The sequence below is a fragment of the Scyliorhinus canicula genome, chromosome 13 (assembly GCF_902713615.1).
Source record: "Scyliorhinus canicula chromosome 13, sScyCan1.1, whole genome shotgun sequence".
NCBI classification, from domain to species: Eukaryota; Metazoa; Chordata; class Chondrichthyes; order Carcharhiniformes; family Scyliorhinidae; genus Scyliorhinus; species Scyliorhinus canicula.
Genome location: NC_052158.1, coordinates 23,112,297 through 23,135,639, shown reverse-complemented (window position 1 = coordinate 23,135,639; position 23,343 = coordinate 23,112,297). Strand labels below are relative to the sequence as shown.

The 23,343-nt window shown below is 42.4% G+C and overlaps 1 protein-coding gene across 1 annotated transcript in view; it reads right to left on the bottom strand.

The window, feature by feature from the left end:
- Window positions 1-23,343, bottom strand: part of LOC119976524 (golgin subfamily A member 4-like) — a 1,176,663-nt gene that overhangs the window by 257,248 nt on the left and 896,072 nt on the right. Inside the window, exons 132-135 of the mRNA XM_038817077.1 lie at window positions 20,396-20,422; window positions 16,982-17,017; window positions 4,198-4,224; window positions 231-266 (exon numbers count right to left, since the gene is read on the bottom strand). Coding sequence (XP_038673005.1) covers window positions 231-266; window positions 4,198-4,224; window positions 16,982-17,017; window positions 20,396-20,422 — 126 coding nt within the window. The remainder of the gene's footprint in view (window positions 1-230; window positions 267-4,197; window positions 4,225-16,981; window positions 17,018-20,395; window positions 20,423-23,343) is intronic.

Sequence of the window (23,343 nt, the reverse complement as noted above, 5' to 3'; positions counted from 1 at the left end):
ACATAAGTTTTGTCATTTGTTTCTTTCACTGACACCTAAATCTGGAACTTTTTCTCGCAGTTACATGTTAGAACTTTTCGTCGACAACTTCGACCACCAAATCAATTAAGTAATACATTGAACTTTATTTTCCGCAGCAAACTAAATCTAACTGTGCTGAAAATTGTAACTGAACAAAAAAAATACACCTTAACGGCACACAACATTGAACGATTTAAAATTCCGCTAACCCTTTTCTTCAAGCCGTTTTTTCAAATTTTCTATTTCTGAAAATGAATTGATATATGTTTTAAGTAGGCGTAACTTTACTAATATTTCCTGGTTTAGTTATGTTTTTATTTTATGTTATTCGTTTATGCTTTTTTATAGTTGTACCTAGACATGCGAATTAGCTGCTTGTCTTTGACAATTACTTATGAAAGAGTGAGTGGTGACCTTTCTGAAGGAACAAATAACCTGCAAGCCACGTGAAAACTATTGAACTTTTAACATCAATCCGCTTGGCGGGATGCGACGTCTAATTATCGTTACAAATTTGGATTCAAATTGTTGCAGATAGTGTTGGTGAATATGCGCGAGAACTGGCAGTGCGATGAATTGAACGACGGCCGAGTAACTAGCTGTCATTCCTGACAATTACATTGAAAGTTTGGTCAGAGCGCATTTACAGTGATCCAGGTTCATTTGACCCAGGTTCTGTTCATTATTTGACGTCAATTGCAGGGAATCAGAAGTCTTCAGAAACAGTTTGTTGTTTGGTCTTTACAATTTTACAATTTTGTGCCTGAATTTTATGGAATGGTGCAGCTAAATCTAGGACACGAACGCGATAGGATTAATGCAAGTACGCTGCAAAACAAATAGCGCGTGATTTAGTAACATTCGCTATCATCTGATCATGTGCTTTAATTTGGGCCACGGAAGTGCAGATTTCTCTGTCACATAACATTTCCAGGTAGTTTTACGTGGCATGGCTGCAAGCCACCCACCAGACAGAGGATCGTTGCAGCTTTTGCATCATTTCATCTGGCGGAAAGGCCACTGCTCCCACACAGCATAGCAGTTATTATTCAAATTGGAGAATCCAGCCGCTTCTGTCTGGCCATTTGCAAACATCATAAATGATGTGAAGTGACTGAAATAATTAAAATTAAAGGAACCACTAACTTCAAGGTGGTAATGCACATTGTGTACAACTGTATCAAACTAGACCAAGTTTAAAAAGTGTAAGTATTTCATACAGGAAATCATCAACATGGCTGCCCAGTTAGTATGTGATATTTTGGAATGCCATAAGCTTTGCTGAACCGACGTAATTCGTTCGGCTAAGTTGGGAAACACCAGTGTTTTACACAACAAACGAGGCAATCGCTGCGCAATTTTCTTGAACTGAACCTGAGATGCTTATCTCTGCAACCACGTTCTCCGTCATATTTGCTATCCTGAACTTAATGCATGCAATTTATCTTAGATAATCGATCGGGGAGTGCTTTCAGAACTCTCCGCATCGACACATTTGCTATGAATGCTTGTTACATTTTCTACCCATTCGGGAGGCTCATGAATCGCTGGTGGACAAGCCAGGAAGGATTATTTGCACCTCTTGCTTCCCAAGGCCGAACTAATTTCGAAATACAAAGTTTCTCTCCGACGAGCTCCAAACATTTCCGACTAGTTAGTTGTGTCTTTTAGTGTTTGCTGCTTAACCTCCTGCTACTGGACGATCTGCTTCGGAAAACTCAGGGCCTACCGTGTTTATGTGTACCCCAACTGACACTCGTTCATTGAGAATTTTTCAAAAATAGCGTGAAATTATAATGAGGTGCTTCTTCCCACAGAACATATCGTTATCACAAGCTTTGCTGAATCTTGTCAAAATACATGAAGCACAATAGCATTCAAATAGTTAGAACTGGAAAACAACAACGAACAAACAAAAGTGCAGCACAGGAACAGGCTTTTTGGCCCTCCAAGCCTGCACCCACTATGCTGCCGATCTAAACTAAAACCTTATACGCTTCCGGGGTCCGTATCCCTCTATTACCATCAGATTTAAGTCTTTATCAAGATACCCGTTCAACGTCACTATCGTCCCTCCTTCCACCACTTCCTCGCAGATCTCCACTAAACTTTGCCGCTCGCAACTCAAACCTATGCCGCCCAGTAATTTACCCTTGTACCCTGGGGAAAAGTCTCTGACGATCCATTCTGTCTGTGCCCCTCATAATTTTGTGGACATCAATCAGGTCGCCCCTCAACCTTCTTCGTTCCAGTGAGAACAAACCAAGGTTATTCAACCTCTCCTCACAGCTAATGCCCTCAATACGAGGCAACATCCTGGTAAATCTATTCTGAATGCTCTCGAAAGCTTCCACATCCTTCTGGTAGTGTGGCGAACAGAATTCAACACTATAATCCAAGTGTGGCTAACTAAGATCCTATACAGCCACAACATTACTTGCCAACTTTTATACTCAATGATCCGGCCAATGAAGGCAAGCATGCCGTATGACTTCTTGACTTCCTTCTCCACCTGTGTTGCCCCTTTCAGTGACCTGTGGACATGGACACCAAGATCTTTCTTACTATCGATACTCTTGAAGTATCTACCATTCACTGTATATTCCCTACCTGTATTATACTAGCCAAAATGCATCACACCACATTTGTCCGAATTAAACTTCATGTGTCATCTCGCCGCTCACGTCTCCAAACAATCTAAATCCTGCTGTACCGTGTGAATATCCTCATCTTTATTTGCAATTCCACCAAACTTTGTGTCTTCCGCAAACTCATTAATCAGACTAATTAAATTTTCCTCCAAATCATTTATATATCCTATGAACAGAAAAGGTCCCAGCACTGGTCCCTGCGGAACACCACTAGTCACAGTCCTCCAATCAGAAAATCACTCTTCCATTGCTACACTCTGGCGTCGATGGCCCAGCCAGTTCTGTATCCATCTTGCCAGCTCACATCTGCTTCCAGGTCACTTCACCTATTGTACCAGTCTGCCACGAGGGACCTTGTCAAAGACCTTACTGAAGTTCGTACAGGCAACATCCACTGCCCTACCTGCATCGATCATCATTGTGACCTCTAAAAAGTCTATCAAGTTACTGAGACACAAACTCCTCTTCACAAAACCGTGCTGCCTCTCACTAATACGACGCCTTGCTTCCAAATGGGAGTAGATCCTGTCCCGAAGAATTCTCTCCAGTAATTTATCTACCATCTACGTAAGGATCACCGGGCTGTTGTTCCTTGGATTATCCCTGCTACCTAAAACAAAGGAGCATCATTCCAAGCCCCTAGCACTAATGAGTTCCAGTCAATATTGGGGAAGGTAAATTCTTCCATCACAAACTATCCTGTTGCTTTTACTGCTTTCCAAAATCTGTCAACCTATCTGCTCCTCTATCTCTCGCAGGATGTTGGCGGGCCTGTAGTAAACTCCCAAAATTGTGACTGCACCATTCTTATTCCTGATCTCTACCCATATAGCCAGGCTGCCGTCTAAGGTCTCTCCCCCCCCCCCCCCCGCCGCAGTACAGATGTGATAATCACCCAAACCACCAACCCCCCCCCCCTCTAACCCGCCTGAAACGTCCATATTCTGGAATTTGTAGCTGCAAATCCTGTCCCGTCAATCAGGTCACTGTAATGGCAACAACATCATGAAAGGCAGCACGGTAGCATTGTGGATAGCACAGTGGCTTCACAGCTCCAGGCTTCCCAGGTTCGATTCTGGTTTTGGTCACTGTCTGTGCGGAGTAGGCACATCTTCTGAGCGTGGGTTTCCTCCGGGTGCTCCGGCTTCTTCCCACAGTCCAAAGATGTGCAGGTTAGGTGGATTTGCCATGATAAATTGCCCTTAGTGTCCAAAATTGCCCTTAGTGTTGGGTGGGATTACTGGGTTATGGGGATAGAGTGGAGGTGTTGACCTTGGCTAGGGTGCTCTTTCCAAGAGCCGGTGCTGATTCGATGGGCTGAAAGGCCTCCTTCTGCACTGTAAATTCTATGATATGATAAAGCACCGGCAATTTTGAATCAATAATTAAGACAACACAGCAAGTTTCCCACTGTGAACTCGTTTATTAGTTTTTGTAGAAAAAAAATCAACGTTAGTGTGGTCGTGGAAGTTAGGTTTTGCAGAAGGAAACCATGCATGAAATAACCCAATGGAAAGTATCTTACGCAAATCTTTGTCATGCAGATTCGATTCTGGAAGAGAATGAGTTTAATTTTTAACTTTCAATGTTCATGGCATGCGCACGTCAGGAAACAGAGAATGTCCCCACGGGCGCCCATGTGCAGAACTTATGTCCAAACATAAAACATCTGCTGGGCCCAGAGACACTGTCTGAACCTCACCTTGCATTCGGCCGACATTGATTCTGTTGTCCCTTACTTGTGTACAATACACTAAAGGATCCAGAATTCTTCATCTCTTTTCTTCGTGCTTTAAGTATTTGGAACTTTGGAAATACATTTTCCTCATTGAAGCAATCAGAAATATCTCTTATAGTAAACATTGTGAGACAATTCTCTCATAACGAGGAAAACCACGAAAGCCAACATTAAAACTTACTTTGCGTTTTCGGTTACTCGCCAGAATATCTCTGAAAGTGCCCTGTTGCCGACATTTGTTTTCTTGATCAGGTGCGGTCATTCACATGATGTATCGTATTAAATACAACATTCAAATACAAACCGCACAACATTGTGCATTATGAATCTATTTGTTCTTCCATTCGGTGGCTGAAATTTCGTGAGGCGCATCTACTTATTTTTTTAGCGGAAGCCGAATCCACATGGATGGCAATACTTCAAGAAGGCGATTGGAAACGTATTGTAGTTTGGAAATAAATGCCTCGCCTTGACTCCTCTAATATGGATGAACCGGCACAGTGTTATTCTTGTTTTTGCATTTACTTAAGCACATTTTCAAAATTGTTCCTATGATAAGTCCGAATAATCTAAATGCAGGATTTAAAGGTAGATTTTTTTTTCATTATTATCTGAAGAACAGAAACATAATCATCTGTACAGAAATTAATTTAGAGGAATATTACGTTTTGTTTCAACTTCGAAACAAGAATAATATTTTCAGGAGTTAAAAATAACCCAGTGTCATTTAAAAATTACATTTTAGCAGCAAAGCAAGCTTGCACCGAAGCAAAACGTGATCCCTAATCGGCCACTCTTCTTGATTCCCAAATATTCAATGTCAATCTACTTATTGTCGAATAGTTTATTATCTGAATGGAATTTGCGATCCAGGTAGTAATAATTCACAACGAGTTAAAACAGATGTTTAAGGCGATGCAAATTATTAAAATGCTCAGGGGTGAAATTTGCGAGCTTGATAAAATAATGAAGTGCGTACATTAGATAGATATTAAACATCTTTTCCCAAAGGAATTGGAGTCGATAATTTGAAGGAATAGATTTAAGTTGAGAGGGCAGAGATACAAAAGAGACCAGAGGGGTATCTCTGTCACACAGAGGGTTGTGAGCATCTGGAACGGCCAACCAGCGGCAGTGGTGGAGGCGGGTTCATTTTAAAAAGAGTTAGACAGCTAATTGGGCAGGATGGGTATCCAGGGACATGGGCCAAATGTGGGCAAGTGGTACTAGCTTAGTTATATAAACTAGGCGTCATGGACAAGCTGGGCCGCTGGGACTGTTTCCATGCTGTAAACATCTGTGACTCTATGACTCTATCTGCCATATTGCCGTCCAATCAACCGTACACACTTCATAATTATGTGGCCATAGTAAACAAAAAAAGTATACTCTGTCTCTTCCCTTCGGAACTTATGTAGATATAAACAACTGAGAGCGGACTTCTGATATCACGACAAATGCACATGTTTCGCCTGCCAACTTGAAAGTGCCCCGTTTATCAATGTTATCTATCTACTATCTCTTGTTCGTAGCAATCTTTTTAGGGAAGGATTCGTAGCAATCTTTTTAGAGACGGATTACTTCATTTTGGAATTTTACTGAAACTGCAAACTGGTTCTCAAAAGGTATGTATAAAACTGTCGAACACATGTTCATTTTGTAAAATCCACATCTATTATATGTGATCGTACTTTAATTTTATGAGTTTGATGTTGCTCTTCTCCAAGTTTCTTCATTCAAATTTCGGCTAAATTGTCCATTGTCCATTGGCTCCTGTCCTGCAAAATCTTGAAGAGCGACGTTTTAATTGTTAATTTCAAATCTGTATTTATTTTCTCTGTCCCATGTGTTCACAGTAAGAAGTCTGACAACACCGGTAAAACTCCTCATGTGAATGAAGAGATGTGTTCGAGAAAAAAATATATAGACAAAGTCAAAGATGAAAGACAATGCTTTGAATGTGAGCATTCGCAGTTAATTCAGTATTTACAGACCAAGAGATACGGGTAACTGAAGATAAATGAGGTGTGAATTGTCTCAAGCCAGGACAGTTTGTAGGATTTCGCAAGCCCAGGCCAGATGGTGGGTGTTGAATATAATGCAACATGAATCCAAGATGATGGTTGAGGCCGTACTCATGTGTGCGAAACTTGACTATAAGTTTCTGCTCAGCGGTTTTGTATTGTCGAGTATCCTGAAAGCCGCCTTGGAGAACGCTTTACCGGAGATCAGAGGCTGAATGCCCTTGACAGCTGAAGTGTTCCTCGACTGGAAGAGAACATTCCTGCCTGGCGATTTTTGCGCGATGTCCGTTCATCGATTGTCACAGCATCTGCATTATTTCCCCAATGTGCCAGACTTCAGGACATCCTTTCCTGCAGCGTATGAGGTACACAACGTTGGCCGAGATGCACGGATATGTACATCGTACCTGGTGGTAGGTCTTTTCACGTGTAATGGTGGTACCCATGTCGATAATCTGGCACGTCTTGGACAGAATACAGGCAGGGTTATGGGGTATCGAGGTCGCTGTTCTGAATGTTATGTAGTTGGCTGCAAACAATGGTTTGTTTGATGTTGCACGGTTATTTGAAGGGAAGTAGTGGGGGTGTGGGGATGACCTTAGCAAGATGTTCATCTTCATCGATGACGTGTTGAAGTTTTCGAAGAAAATATCGTACTTTCTCCACTGGGGAACTACTGGACGACGAAGGGTACTCTGTTGGTTGTGTCCCGTGTTTGTCTTCTGAGGAGGTCGGTGCAGTTTTATGCTGTGGCGTGTTGGAACTGTTGACTGATGAGTCATGCGACATATCCCGTTTACTGAAGGGCATCTTTCAAAGTCAGTAAATGCCTGCTAAGCTCCTCCTCGTCTGATCAGATCCTGTGTCGACGGTGGGCGTCTCCATAGGGGATGGCTCCCTTAATGTGTTTAGGGTGGATGCTGGAGAAGTGGAGCATCGTGAAGTTATCAGTGGGCTTGCGGTCAAGCGAAGTGCTTAGGTGATCATCCTTAATGGAGACGAGTATTCCCCGAATGCAACCGATTTTGGAGAGTAGTCCATGATGAATCTGATGGTGGGATGGAACCTCATGATGTCAACGTGTAGTCGCTTCAGTGATTCTTTTCCGTGGTTCCAAAGGAGAAACATATAATCGATTAATCTTGTGTATAACGTCAGTTGAAGGTCCTGTGCGTTGAGGAGGTCTTGTTCAAACTTGGGCATGAAGACGATGGCATATTAACGTGCGAATATGTTCCCCACTGATGTTCCGTGCGTCTGGATGAAGAACCTGTTGCCAAAGTGGAAGACGTTGTGATCCAGAACGAAGTGCCTGAGTTGCAGAATTGCATCTGGAGATTGGCAGCTGTCAATGACCTTGACCTTGTTGAGAACTGAGGATGTTGTGGCAATGCGGTCGCCATTGGGATGCTGTTGGAGACTGCAGAGCCGACTATTGTGACGAGGAATGTTCCTGGTTCCTGGAACTACAGGCGCTGAAAAATGCGCTCGTACGAATGGGATATGGGGCTCGACACATCGATCGACAGTTCCAACACGCCACAGCACAACACTGCACCAACCTTCTCAGAAGGCAAACACAACAGACTACCCTTCATCGTCCTGTACTTCGCCGGACTGAAGAAACTATGACATCTTCGCAGCCTTCAACACGTCGTCGATGATGATGAACATCTTGCAAAGGACATTCCTACACCCCCAAGACTTGCCTTTAAACAACCGCGCAACCTCAAACAAAGCCTTGTTTGCTGCAAACGACCCAGCCTTCAGAACAGCGACCACGATACCACAGAACCTCTGCAAGACGGACTTGATCATCGACATGGGTCCCACCGTTACGCACGAGAACTCCACCCACCAGGTGCACAATAAATACTCGTGAAACTCGGCCAACGTTGTTTACTTCATAGGCTGCAGGAAAGGATCTAACGAAGTGTAGTACATTGGCGAGACCATGCAGACGCTGCAACAACGGATGATTGGACATAGTGCGATAATGGCCAGTCAAGAATATTCAGTTCCACTCGGGGAACACTGCAGCCGTCAAGGTCATTCAGCCTCTGACCTCCGGCAAGCGTACCCCAAGGCGGCCTTTAGGATGCGCGACAATTCAAATTCGCCGAGCAGAAACCTATAGCTAAGTTCTGAACACATGAGTACGGCCGCAAACGGGACCCTGGATTCATGTTGTATTACATTCACCCCCCCACCTTCTGGCCTGGGCTTGCGAAATCCTACCAACTGCCCTGGCTTGAGACAATTCACACCTCTTTAAACCGGGGTTACTCCTATCTCTGGATCTGTAAAGACTTAAGTACCTGAAAATGCTCGCATTCAAAGCATTGTTTTGCATCTGTGACTTTGTATATATATATATATATGTTTCTGGAACATACATTGTCATTCACCTCAGGAAGGAGCAGTGCTGCACCACCTAGTGATTCGAAACAAACCTACTGGCCTGCAACCTGGTGTTGTAAGACTGCTTACTGTGATCACTCCAGTCCATATACGGAATCTCCACATCATGTGTTTGATCATTATTCAGCCAAGAACACGACCACTACTCTCTAGAAGGACAAGAACTTTAATGAATTGTCCATGAGCGTTATGAGATGCTCGACCATCAGAAGGGCATTTCGGAGTCAACGATATTGCTGTAACTCTGCAGTCATATGGTGGACAGACAAGATAAGAGTCATCGCTTTCCATTCCGAAAGGGGAAGATATTTTAACTTTCATTGATGACAAATATGGGCGTCTTAGATTTTAATTCAACAAATTGATTGATTTTAAATTTCACAATCTACGTTGTTGTGATTCGAATGCCGGTCTCTGGATTACTGGTCCAGTGATAAAACCAATGCGTCAACACCATCCCTTATATATCGCCGTTCCATCAGTGTCGCTGGGGGAAAATGTTGCAACTCCCTCCCGAACCAAAGTGGAGGTGTCCATTACCTTTGAATGTCAGCATTAAAAATTACATCTCACCAGCAGCTCTTAAGGACAACTAAAGATTGACAAGGAATTGTACCCCAGCAAGCGATGCCCACATCCTTGGAAAATGAATGTTTTTTTAAAAATCACAGTCTTTTTGTCTCTTTGTAATTTTAAGTGATCATCTCTTCATTGCTGTTTTATCGATTCTCTTGAATTAATTTCCTGAATGGGATACTCAGGATCATTTTGCACTCTTAATGAAAAGTGTGCACGCCTGATTTGGTTTTAAAACATTCTCAAACATCAAGCATACCACATTTTAAATCCTTACAGCAGTCTTATCTTACGTAGTACGTCACACATTGATTCGTATTATTCTTACTATATATTTTTGAAAATTAAGTAGAATTTTTTGAACACTACATAAGTGTGTATCTTATTGTTTCTCCAACTTAATCATAACCAGATATTTTAGAATGTTTACTATTAAACCTTCCAACTTAACTAGGCAGTGATCTTTGTTAAAGTTAACGCGGCCCCGCAAAGCTGTGTACTTAGACCCCTACTGTTCTCGCTACACACACACGACAGCGTAGCAAAATTTGTTCCAACTCCATCTACAGATTTGCTGACGATACGACCATAGTGCGTGGGACCTCGAATAATGACGAGTCAGAACACAGGAGGGAGATCGAGAACGAAGTGGAGTGCCGGAAAAACAATTTATTCCTCAATGCCAGCAAAACTCAAGAGCTAGTTATTGACTTCAGCGAGCAAAGGACTGTACACGCCCCTGTCACCATCAACGGTCCGATGTAGAGAGTGTTAGCAGTTTCAAATTCCCATGGGTACACATCTACAAAAATCTGTCCTGGTCCACCCACGTCGACACTGCCGCCAAGAAAGCACAATAACGCCTATACTTACTCAGCAGACGAAGGATGTTTGGCATTTCCAGATTAACTCTTTCCAACTTTTACAGATGCACCATAGAAAGCATCCTATCTGGCTTCATCACTGCCTGGTATGACAACTGTTCGGCCCAGGACGGCAAGAAACTTCCGAGAGTCCTGAACATAGCCCAGTCCATCACAGGAACCTGCCTCCCATACATTGACTCCATCTGCTCCTCCCACTGCCTGGGGATGCAGGCAACATAATCAAAGACCCCTCCCACCCGGATTACTCACTCTTGCAACTGCTACCATCGGGCACATTATGCAAAAATCTGAGAACACGCATGAACAGACTCAAAATCAGCGTCGTCCCAGCTGTTTGCAGACTCGTAATCGACCCTCTTCTGGCCTGACCTCATTAGCACTGCACCCCTGTGTGCTTCACGCGATGCCGGTGTTATGGAAGTTACATTGTGTACATTGTGTTCCATTGTGCATTTTCTTTTATTTCCTTTCCTTTTCACGTACTTAATTATCTGTTCAGCTGCTCCCAGAAAAACACGTTTTTCAGTTCCTCGGTACACGTGACAATAAGGTAAATCCAATCCAGATGGTTTCTTTTATTTCCCTTGTAGCACGTCCGTTTAAAAAATGCCATGTGTTGAATTACGTCATCATTTCAAAATGCAAGCATATGTTATCATTTTATTTGTATTGATAGTTAGTCATCTTCATTGACTTTTAATATACACGGTATAGGTGTATCGCAAAGTATAAATAAAATATCATGGATACTGAGAAACTCAAATGAAGGCGTAAGTGCAGGTTGTGCAAGTTAGGTGCAGGTTTGATGCAATGTGCAGGATAGGTAGTTTGGTGATGCTAAATTGCCTCTTTCTTTCCAAAGGTTATTTGGGGTTGCGTGGATTGAGTAGGTGGAATGTGCGTTCGAATGTTCTTTGTTGGCTCTCTGGGCATAATGGCTCTTTCCTGCTTCTCGGGATTCTATTACGTAAACAGCGCTTTGGTGGAGTTCCAAATAAGTTTACGATTCGAAATCGAAAATGACTCTTCCTCAAAAAGAACTAATATCGCCACATGATGTGTCTTCTGTTTCTTGAATGTGGGAATTGCAAGGAAGAACGCAGTGAAGAGCAGATCTGGGGTCGAGATGACTCTTTCTTAAATGAAAATAAAAACTGTCATTGAAGAAATGACAAAGGGACAGTTATTACTTTGGCACAGTGACAAATACTTTCCCCACATTATTTTGACTGGCAGCAGAATGAACATCTCTTTTCCAAAATTGAAGAATAAGCATATGAAAGATCAGGTACGCACGTGACAAATTTAATTCTAAATTGTAAATTACATCCTTTTCTGTGTAAGTGTTGAACACACAACAATGAGACTGTAAAAACACTGCATAACAAGAATAAATGGGCTTGTTACTCGAGGGAATGTTGCTAATCATTGAAACACTGCAACAGCTCGAACGTCACGATATTTGTCCAGTTCAATGTGTTGAATAATAATGTTAACTGGCCGGAAATTACGGGGGATGACGTGTGTTCAATGCCGGTATTCCTCAAAGTAGGAACACATTACCTAATGTAGGGAGGCTATTCGGTGAGGTCCAAATACAATATACCAATTTCAAAGTGAGTAAACTGTAATTTAATTTGCGTGTGGCTCTAAAGAGTTTAGAGGTAAACGAGTTCAAGGTGCAACTATAAATTTGCATGCAAAGGTTGAAGTAGGACGCCGAAGACTTATCTGGACCAACTGAAAATTGGCGCAGTGTGTCGAGCAGGGAATTCATGCTTTTCACTTTCAATGCCCTGTCCAGTTGCCCCGGGTACCCGTAAACGCACTGGACATGCAACACCTGCCCCTTTGCCACATATCTTCCGGAATTGCAAGTTCTCAAAAACTCCTTCCAGGTGATGCAAATATTTTTGTATACTTATTTCGTTTTATTATACAGGACACTTTTCCGACAAAGCCGTTTCATCTTTATACGGGGATTGGGCGACGGTTTTGAGTAGTGGTGCGGAAACAAGGGCACGACTTTTAAGCTCATAAATATTATAATTTATCTCGTTGCTCGCATGCACATATTTCCGTTCTTGTCCTAATCCAGTATTCTCCCATAACTGCAGGCAAGCCCAAAGAAAATCGCTGACGTTTCGATTCGGCTCCATACCAACTTCGGGACTCAACAGTGACTTATGTTTCTCCATGCCATTTTAATTTGCTTTCTTTGCCACGTGCTGATTTAAATAAAGCGTAACATTAGCTGATTCCAGATCTTACGGGTTTGGAATGAAGTCATCCAAAGTTAATGCATGAAAACATTTTGAATTCCACAAATTTGGCAACTTAAAAAATGTAATTGTCGATCCATGTGATAAAAACGCAAGGCCCACCAACATCGAATCGCCGTTTTGACAACAAGCTTTAGCAATTTCGTTCTTTTTTTTTTTTTGCCCAGATGTGTAGGCTTACCAACTAGACTTTTTAGATGCAGAAGTTACTTCGCGCACATTTCTGCGCATTGCTCTTCGCTACAGAAACGTATATTCCCGATCTTCTGAACCAAAGTCATTTAAAAACGCTATTGTATCTGTTACGCCAAATCGGGACTCATCGGCATCCTCTTCCATTATGTCTGCCTTTTTGAAAAGTTGTTTAATGGGCATACACAGTTTCTAACCCTCGATCAACATGTCATCATGACATTGCACTGTTGAGTAAATCGGAATATTTTGTCTCTGTGTATGCATTGTCTGTTACTTTGTGAGTCATTCTCTCAGCCAGATAGGGTTGGTAATTGTTATTCCGAATATTGTTATTCGTATCATGGGCAGTTACTTACGCAATACTATAGGTATATTTCTGCCCTTCAAGTCTCATTATCAAATCAATGCACTTCAGTGCAGCATTCTGCTTGGATATCTAATTTTTCTTTCAGGGGAACAAGTTACTTGGCCTCGTTCACTTAAAAGCTCTGCTGAAATTAGTCGCCAGGAAACAGATATCAGCATGTTTAAACTGAAGCTCATTCCGAAGAAACAGTTGCTTCTCTCAAAATTGTTCTCTCCCCAAGAATCAAGAACTATTCTTTCACATCCTTATTCAAACTGAAGGAATGATGAATTATTTCATATTTATTTTTCGCCATTAGGAGATTGTGCTCCTCCATCTTCCAGTCTTCCATAGTTATTTAATAATAATTGCTATATTTATTTTTACTTTTTATTAACCCATTGATTCATTTATTGATTTGATTACCCTTTCGTTTATGCGTTAATATAGGCATCTATACATGTATTCAGTTATGTACTTAGTTATTTGTTTAGTTACGTATCTATCTGTTTATTTATGAAGTGCGCATAAACAGTATCTGTCTTAATGTATAGAAACACAGAACTTATGAGCAGGAGGAGGCCATTAGGCCCAGGCAGGCGACTCTGCCTTTCGTCACGATTATGGCTGATCATCCAACTCAATAGACTAATTCTGCCCTCTGCCCTTAACCCTTGACTTCATTCGTCTATAGTGCCATATAGCCACCTCCTGGATGTATTCAATGTCTTAGCCTCTACTATTTCCTGTGGTACTGAATTCCACAGCCTCATCACTGTCTGGGTGAAGAAACGTCTCCTTATCTTTGTCACAAATGGTCTACCCCGAATCCACAGACTGTGACCCCTAATTCTACTCACAGCCACCATCGGTAACATTTTGGCTGGATCCAGCCTATCCGGACCTGATATAATTTTATCAGTCTCTATGAGATCCCCCTCATTCGTCTAAACTCGAGTAAAAACAATCATAACCTAGTCAATCTCTTCCCGTACGTCAGTCCCGTCATTATCGGAATCAGTCTGGCAAATCTTCGGTTTACACCCTCGAAAGCAAATACACCATGCCTCGGAAAAGGTGACCAAAACTGCAAGCAATATTCTACGTATGGCCTCACCAAGATCATGTATGATTGAAACAACGTATCCCTGCTCTTGTACTCGAAAACCCTCGCACATAAACCCAACACACAATTTATCTTCTTTGCCGGCTGCTGCACCTGCATGCCTACCTTCACATCTGGTGTACAACGACATCCAAGTCCCGCTGCACACGCCGACTCCCAATTTACAGCTCTTCAGGTCGTAATCTCCCTTCTTATGTTTGCTTCCAAAGTGAATGATCTTGCATTTATCCAAAGAGTACTGCATCTGCCATTGATTTTTCCACCCAGCCAACCTGTCCAGATTGTGCTGATGAATCTCTCCACCTCATCACAGTTCACCATCTAACCCAACTTGGTAGCATCTGCAAACTTTGAGATGTAGATTTTGTTCCCTCGTTCAAATCATGAATATATACATATATTTAAATAAAAAGCAGAATTTATAAAATACCAAAATTATAAAAGTAGCAAATTGATTGTTGATACCAATCGTCTGTACCATGGATGAGCATGAAAACTAATTGCGAAACTGAAAATGTATACATGTGAAGTGAACAATGTCGACAGTTTGGATAAGAAGATACAATACTGCCTGAATAGCGCAGTTAAAAACAGTGAATAGGACCACAATGACACGGGGGTTTTATTTGCTCTGATCCATGCAGGTGGCAGGAAGTATTACTCAGCAAAGCCCAAGCGATGGTTTGTTTACTCCATTGTGTACAACAGTAGCGAAATTATGCCAAATGATTAAAAACCCAGTCTATAGCTGCCCCATTGTATCCAGTTATGCTCGAAGCATTTTAGGAAGAATACAATGATCGCTGAGCGGCTGCAGAAGAGATTGTTTGGGTTGTTTCAACGGATGGAGCATTTTTGGTGCTATCAGAATATGTGGGCAATGTTATCTGGGACAGCATACATTTATTGGTTATTTCCTATTGCTCTTGATGGGGCATTTAGGAACTAACTACATTGCGTCAAGTGTGGAGGCAGATATAGGCCAGACAAGGTAGGGCTGTGGATTTCCTTCCATAAAGGACATTCGTGAACCAGATGCTTTTATTTTTCCTGAGCCCAATTGGCACCTGGTCTTCATTAGACTTCTAATTCCAGATTTTTATTCAGCTCAGAGTTCAGCGATTTTCTGGATCGCTGCAAGGCTAGGACCGTGGCAATGCCAGTGCACCACTGTCTCCCCAAGAGTTGCACATGATTTATGTTTTTAAAAAACAAGTGCTGTTCCCCTTGCAGCGAATGAGGCTGAGGGAAGATTCATAGAATTGTCGACGAGTAATTATTGTAAGATCGACATGGAAATCTATTTTTTCCAGTTTAAAGAGCAGGTCCTGCGGTGCATTATGACTGTATTATCACGACAGAGTCACAGAACTCTTCATGTCCAAAGGGAGACGTTTGACCTTTCCGACAGCTGCTGCTCAGACTGAGCATTTCACCTCGTGCCATCTCTCCATGGGCCATAAGTTTACCTGCACTTCCTTATCAGATCGCACTCTCATTAGATTTAGAATGCTTTAACTGACTCTCCACCACCACACGTTTAAGCCGTGTATTCATAATCAGGACCATTTGGTGCGTAAAACATTTGTCCACATATCATCTTTGGTTAGTTTGCTTTGGTTAAATTGTAGCAAATCTGTACCATTTAATTTTCGGTGCTTTCCTGAGTGGAAATAGTCTCTCCATATCGTCTTTATTCAGATCCCACATAATTTTCGCCCACTGTCAAATCTTCCATTAGCCTTCTTTTCTCGACGGAAAGCAAACCTAATTAGCAGGTTATCTTTTAACCAGAGTTCCTTATGTTTAAAAGCTTACGAAATTTTTTCTTCATCATCCTTAATAATTCCATGTCCTCACCAACGGTTTGCACACATAATTCGACGTAATACTGTGCTCAATGTTCTATCTTGTGGCAAGGCAATACAACGCCATTAGATTTCTGTATGCCCGCATTCATAAATGCCACGAAACAATTATTCTTTAATCATAACTCTCTCAATTTCCCTTTCCACCTAAAATAATATATGTGCAGATATATTCAAGTCACGCTTCTCCGAGGACCACTTTCGTTGTAAACTATATCTGATATATTGTATCTGCACCTTATTCCTGTCAGCACAGTTTACACTTCTTTGCATCGAGTGGTGTCTGCTGCAGGTACACCCATAAGAGTGCCTTTCAAATGCTTTGTAGTTTTGCACTATTTGCTGACTGTTTACGGTGCCTCTAGTTTTTATGTGTAGTTAGATTTTGCACAACAAGTCGTCATGAGCTTGTACCCACTGCCGAGCAGAAGGAAAATTTGGGGAAAAAATATACGGTTAAAAAAAGACACCGATGGGTATGTCATAAAGAAACATGCATGGCGGTGTTAATTGTATGGATGAATATACCTGATTGAGTTCATCATTGCTGTCCAATTTGGATAGGATGGACCGAAAGTCGTCGATCTGTTCGATCGCTGATTTTATAATCTGTAGCATATATTTTTTGGAAGAACTGCTTGCTTCACATTTTCGAAGAGATTGAGAATTGTTACTATATAAATGAAATTGATTCAGCTGCATCTGTGTATCAAAATAGTTTGACAATTTTTTCAACTTTCTAGATAATAATTATTAAGTGGACTGCTCCATAAAGCCAAATTACGTGACTGAGTGTAGCATGGATTTTTCATTATCAGTTGTTCAACGTGATATTTGTTGACCTACCTGTGTCTTTCACACGCTTCCGTAGCATTTCTAATTCTAAACAAAAGAAAATGAGAAAGTCGTCACAACGAAAGAGAGGCAAAGATCATGGTATCAAAGGTAGGAAGTTTGAAATGCAATAGTTACCAATGCTCACAAACAAAATCGACGGCATGGAGTTGGCGTTAATCAGAAAAGCCGACCTTAAAACACAGGATCTTCTGCAAAACGAGTATAATTAGAAATCAGGAGATGGCGTTTCAGTGCATGACGTCGTTCAGTGATTGCATGAAGAACCTGGTTCGGTAGCCAAATTGGCAAAATTATATGTCCAATCAGACACGAATGAAAACAGATAGAAATAATCAAGGAGCAGGCAAAACCAAAACTCACGCGGGATTAACATGTCAGACAGGGTGCCACCAACAAACCTGTACATGTACGAAAAGGAGCAATCTCACACTGCTCTTCTCTAATTACGTGCCCTACATGAACTTCATGGCGGGTGTGCAGTGAATTATCATGGCGGGTCTTCCGTTTCTATCTGTGGGGAAAATTATGTCTCCAATAGCGAGGGCACGAAGTGGCCGGATGCTTTCTGGGCCACGATGAGCAGCTGCGACGGGAAATTCAGCCATTCCCATCTCTAGCTTCAGCGTGCCGACGTGACAGGTTGAGGGGTGTTGTCCAAGCTGGTCTCTTCGTCAGTGCTCGGCTCACAGCTGACTCCGTCTGTGGTATTGCCTTGGGCGAGGAGACTGTATGGAACCACACCACACAATCTCACAGAGGTCTTGCAAGACACAAGTTAAGATGCATGATTACACCACTGACCAAGGTAGACTTGATCTGTTGGGGATGCGCCTGGTGTGGAGGTGAGGGTCGGGGTGAGGGTGAGAATGGTGAGACGGGTGGTGGAATGATGTGCGGTTCTTGTGACGGTGTTTTGAGGGGCGGGGTGAGTGACGTGAGGGTGGGGATGTGGGTTGAGTGGTGACTGGGGTGGTGTGTGGTACTGTTGGGAGGTTGGCACACTCTTCACTGGGGACGGCAACTCAACAGCGTCTAACTTTCTCGCCCACGCCGACCACCCAGGTATCCTACGTTCCTTCCTGCCTGCTAAGCACGTCCAGGATCCTCTGCTATGGTTTCGGCCGCAGGTCCAGCCTCCCACCTCTAATTTTGTGCAACTCCTGGCGGTTATGAGCGACATTCTCCTGGGGGGGTTGGGGGGGGGGGTGTGATGGGGAGGAATTGAAAGTTACAGTGTCACACAATCCGTCTGGGGGTTGGGTAGCTGGTTGTCTCACTAGCCAAGTCACTGGGCCATGCTGGGTATGGTTGCGGACACGTGGTGCGGGGTGAGGGTTCGGCCGCCCTCCTGGTGAAGGGGTTCGTCATTTCACAGGTGTGTGGGATGAAGGTTCGCAGCAGGGGCACAGTGCTGCTCGAAGGAGGTTGTGCAGTTTTTTTCAGGTTCTTCCAGATGTTGTTGCTGATGGCACTCACTGCCTCGATACCTGCGACCAAACATGGCAAATGATAGGGACTCGCAGTCTCCTTCCCAGGCCGGGATATAGGGGCATCCTGCTCTCCTCCACCATGTCCAAGAGGGTCTCCAGCTCAGTGCATGTGAATCTCGGAGCCGCTCTGCTCCCTGGCATCCTGTTAGCTGGGATGATGTGTGTGTGGATTGAGGTATGTATTTGCGACTTCAGCTTGTTAACCTCCTGAGTGTCACTTCCGAAACCAGAAAATCCAACACTGGAATCTCATTGGAACCGATTGTGTTCCATGCGGCGCCGGTGCTAGCCACTGACAAATAGCTGAATCGGTCCAGTTGCGGCGCCAAACTTGTCGTGAAAATCCAGGAATCTGTGCTGCAAATAGTCTCACAAATAGAGAATTCTGTCACTTATGTCTGGCCATGTTCAATCATCACAAATGCTGTGATGTGCTCCAAAGAATAAAATCTAAATGAGTCATGAATTCCAAGGCGATTGTGCTCATTGACTTTAACTCTCTCCAACCAGCCAAATTCCAAAATTGTAAATGGCTGCAGATAGTATATGATCGTTTGAAATTTCATAACCTCTGCAATACAAACAATGCATTTGGTAGAAGTGGGAAGCTCCAGTGGTTTATACACAAATGAGGCTAGAGGTGCGCTATTGTTTTCACCTTAACCTCTGGACCAACGTTCTCCAGTCCAGCTGCGATTCTGAAATTAATTTATGATGTTCAACTCAGATAATTCACCTGGTAGTGCTTTCTGAACTCTCTTTATTAACATGGTTGTTTTGAATGCTTAGAAATATCTCTACTTGTGCTTATGCCTCCCAGTGGGGCGAGTCAAAGCGGTTTATTTTCAGCTCTGCATTGCCCTCCGAACCAATTTCACAGTTTAATGTTTCTACCACATCAGCTCTAAATATTTCCTCAGCACTAGTTGGATGTTTTAATTCATGCTGCTTGAACACCCGCTGTTGGACGATCGGATTTGACACCATCATATCCGAGGCGAAACTGTTTCAATGTACCCCAACTGACACTGGTTCATTGAGAATTATGCAATAATCTTGTACAATTATAATATAGGTGCTACCTTCCCATAAATGATATCGGTATCACATACAATACTCAACTATGTCAGATTGAGGGTGACATGTGGCGCAGTGGTTAGCACTGGGACTGCGGGCGCTCAGGACCCAGTTTCGAATTCCAGCCCTGGGTCACTGGAAATGTGAAATTTGCACATTTTCCCCATGTCTGCGTGGGTTTCACCCCCACAACTCAAAGATGTGCAGAGTATGTGGATTGGCAACACTAAAATGTCCCTTAATTGGAAAAAAATAGTTGGGTACTCTAAAAGTATTTTTTAAGAAAGACTATGTGAGCTTAAACTCGAACATAGTAATATCCAGAGATTAAGAAAGTAAAGCAAAGCTCCAACAATTTTCGAATAAACATTTCATTATATGCATACTGCACAACGGTACGATAACTTGCCAAATTTCAATAGATTGCAAATATGAAATGAGGAATTGACAACTTGTTGATGTTGATAGATTGAGCAGATTAAATCTTATTTCAAACCTCGTAGCGAGACTTGATGTTGAATTGATCAAACTGTCTTAAAAGAGCTGGATCGGCAATGTAAAATTCATAGCTTTTCCATCTACACCGTCCGATCGCTAATCCGATTTAACTGACGTGATCGGGACCATTTTAACATTCCCATAAGCAATCATGGTTGTTCAGAAGTAAATCGTACTTTAAACTTTTCTGGAAGCACATTCTATCTGGTTATCTGTATGCATGGGTATTGCTTCGCAAGTTCTCACAAGGTCTCTGGGAAAAGTGATACTGATTTTCTTCAAGTAAACTAAGTTGTGTGCAAACAAGAGAACATTGAAATTTGCCAAAGTCGCTTGCCTGATATATGTTTACGCAGATTTCCATCTAAGTTGAAGGAATTAATTGAAGTAATATCAGAAACAGATGTCAATTGAAATGTCAGGAAGTTCTGAAGAAATGAGCATTGAAAATACATATGGTGAAAAGATATAATGAAGTATCCATTGCGGAAAACAAAGAATTATATGTTTTATTACATTGTTCGGCAAGGAAACAATTTATTTTAGATTTTGTATCGTATATATTTCAATTGAAAGTTTACGCATTTTTTAAGTTTTGATACCGAACCTATTTTCATCTCCATAATTTCAAACTCTAGCTGCATGATCTTTTCCAGTAAATTTAGATTAGCTAAATCTTCTTTTTCCAATTAAGGGGCAATTTATCGTGGACAATTCACCAAACTTGAACATCTTTTTTGGATTCTGGGGGTGAGGCCCATGCAGACAGGGGGAGAATGTGCAAACTCCACACAGATGATGGCTCGGGGACGGCATTTGGACCCAGGTACTCGGCGCCTCACGGTAGCATGGTGGTTAGCATCAATGCTTCACAGCTCCAGCGTCCCAGGTTCGATTCTCGGCTGGGTCACTGTCTGTGTGGAGCCTGCACGTCCTCCCCGTGTGTGCGTGGGTTTCCTCCGGGTGCTCCGGTTTCCTCCCACAGTCCAAAGATGTGCGGGTTAGGTGGATTGGCCATGCTAAATTGCCCGTAGTGTAAGGTTAATGGGGGGATTGTTGGGTTATGGGTATACGGGTTACGTGGGTTTAAGTAGGGTGATCATTGTTCGGCACAACATCGAGGGCCGAAGGGCCTGTTCTGTGCTGTACTGTTCTATGCCTTGAGGCAGCAGTGTTAATCACTACACCGTGCTGCACTAACCGTGACCAATATGGATAATTTTCTCCAGAGCTCTCAGAGGGCAGCACGGTAGCATGGTGTTTAGCATAAATGCTTCACAGCTCCAGGGTCCCAGGTCCGATTCTGGGTCACTGTCTGTGTGGAGTCTGCACGTCCTACCCGTGTGTGCGTAGGTTTCCTCCGGGTGCTCCGGTTTCCTCCCACAGTCCAAAGATGTGCGGGTTAGGTGGATTGGCCATGATAAATTGCCCTTAGTGTCCTATAGAATAAGGTTAATTGGGGGGTGGTGGGTTAAGGGTATGGGGTGGATACGTGGGTTTGAGTGGGGTGATCATTGCTCGGCACAACATCGAGGGCCGAAGGGTCTGTGCTGTACTGTTCTATATATATATCCCTCTGATCCACGTCTCCGCTCCCCATGTACATTACCCAGTCATATTTAAGCCACGCCGTTGTCCTTGCCGTCTCAAGAGACTAATATGTCCTTCCATATAATACACTGATTATTCGTAATTATATTGTTCTTTGAAAACATACTTATTCCGCACTCAGAATTTGTGATACGTTGGATCAAATAACTTCACAAATATAAATCTACGAGTTGGTAATATCACATTAATAGTGGCGGTGTTGCAAGATGACCGTCTTGTTGAAGATTGTGTGAGATTGAGGATCGATACTGTGAAAGTATGTGGACGTCACATAAATCTCGGAGGCATCAGCTTAGTACAACAATGATAAATAATCTTGGTTTAGGTATTATGTATGTGGAATAAATGTGGGTGTAATTACACAGGGAATAGCTTAATAATCACATAATTATAGTCCCCATAACAGTAAAAAAAAACAATGTTGTCGACAACACGTCAATAGATAATAACGGGTCTGGAAGCACTTTACTGCAATTATCACATGCGACTTTCAACTTGACATTAATTTGGCAATGTGGATTGACAATGTCTAAGTGGATAATGAGTGCATGTATTGCACTTTAATGCCATATTGCAGCAGTACGTCCTTGATTGTAGAATGGACGAAATATTGAACCTGGTAATGTGTAATGAGGCAGGATCAGTCAAATACATCATAATAAAGAGTTTTACCTGCCCGAGGGATCGCAACATGATACAATTTGGCTGTCGGTCAAATTGGGATGCGCGTGCCCTTAAATGGTGTCTTAAACTTTCACAAATATGCGAAGACAAACCTGGCTCATGGTCTGAGAGGTCTCAGTGGTTACTGCATAGCTTGGTGAGAAGGATTCTGGTAAACTGAAATATCGTACATTTGAAGTGATATATTGTTTTTTAATTTAGAGTGTCCAATTATTTTTTTCTCCAATTAAGGGACTATTTAGCGTGGCCAATGTACCTAACTTGCACAGCTCTTGTTGTGGGAGTGAAACCCACGCAAACTGCACACGGACAGATATCGGGGGCCGGGACCTGAACCCACGTTCTCAGCGCTGTCGTCCCAGTGCTACCCATTGCGCCACATGCCGCTCCCATGTAAGGCGATTTGATAAATCCCAACAAAATAATAATCCACTGATGAAGAAATATTCCACTTGAAGTAATCAACACCAATGGCTGACGAAGGACGTTCAATGAGTCATTAAAGAAAAATAGAAGTGTCATATGCCGTGAAAGTTACACGTTGGCCAAATTATGGAAATGCTTTCAGAAACCAATAAATAAACACTGAACATGTAATAATAGCACTGGGCGAATTGGACAATGGAAGCAAACGAGTGAGCAATATAAAACATTTCTCAAAAACGTAAAAACACATTTGTTATGACGATACGGAGTCTACAGGCACTGTAATAGATTATCCACATAGATTGGCAGGAGGATTACAGGATATAAAAATGTGAGATGTGAGCCCACTTAGCGAGGAATAAATTTAGTACAGAATAATATTTAAGTGACAAGACTGCAGGCTGGTGCAAACAGAAATAACTCAATTTTCATGTTCATGAGTCACCAAAAGTCAGCTTGCAGAAACAACATGAAAATGTAAAGCTGAATGAACTATTCGCATGCCTTGCAAGTGGTGTGGTCCAGAAAGATAACAAACGTGCTGCTTTGCAAACACAGAGCACA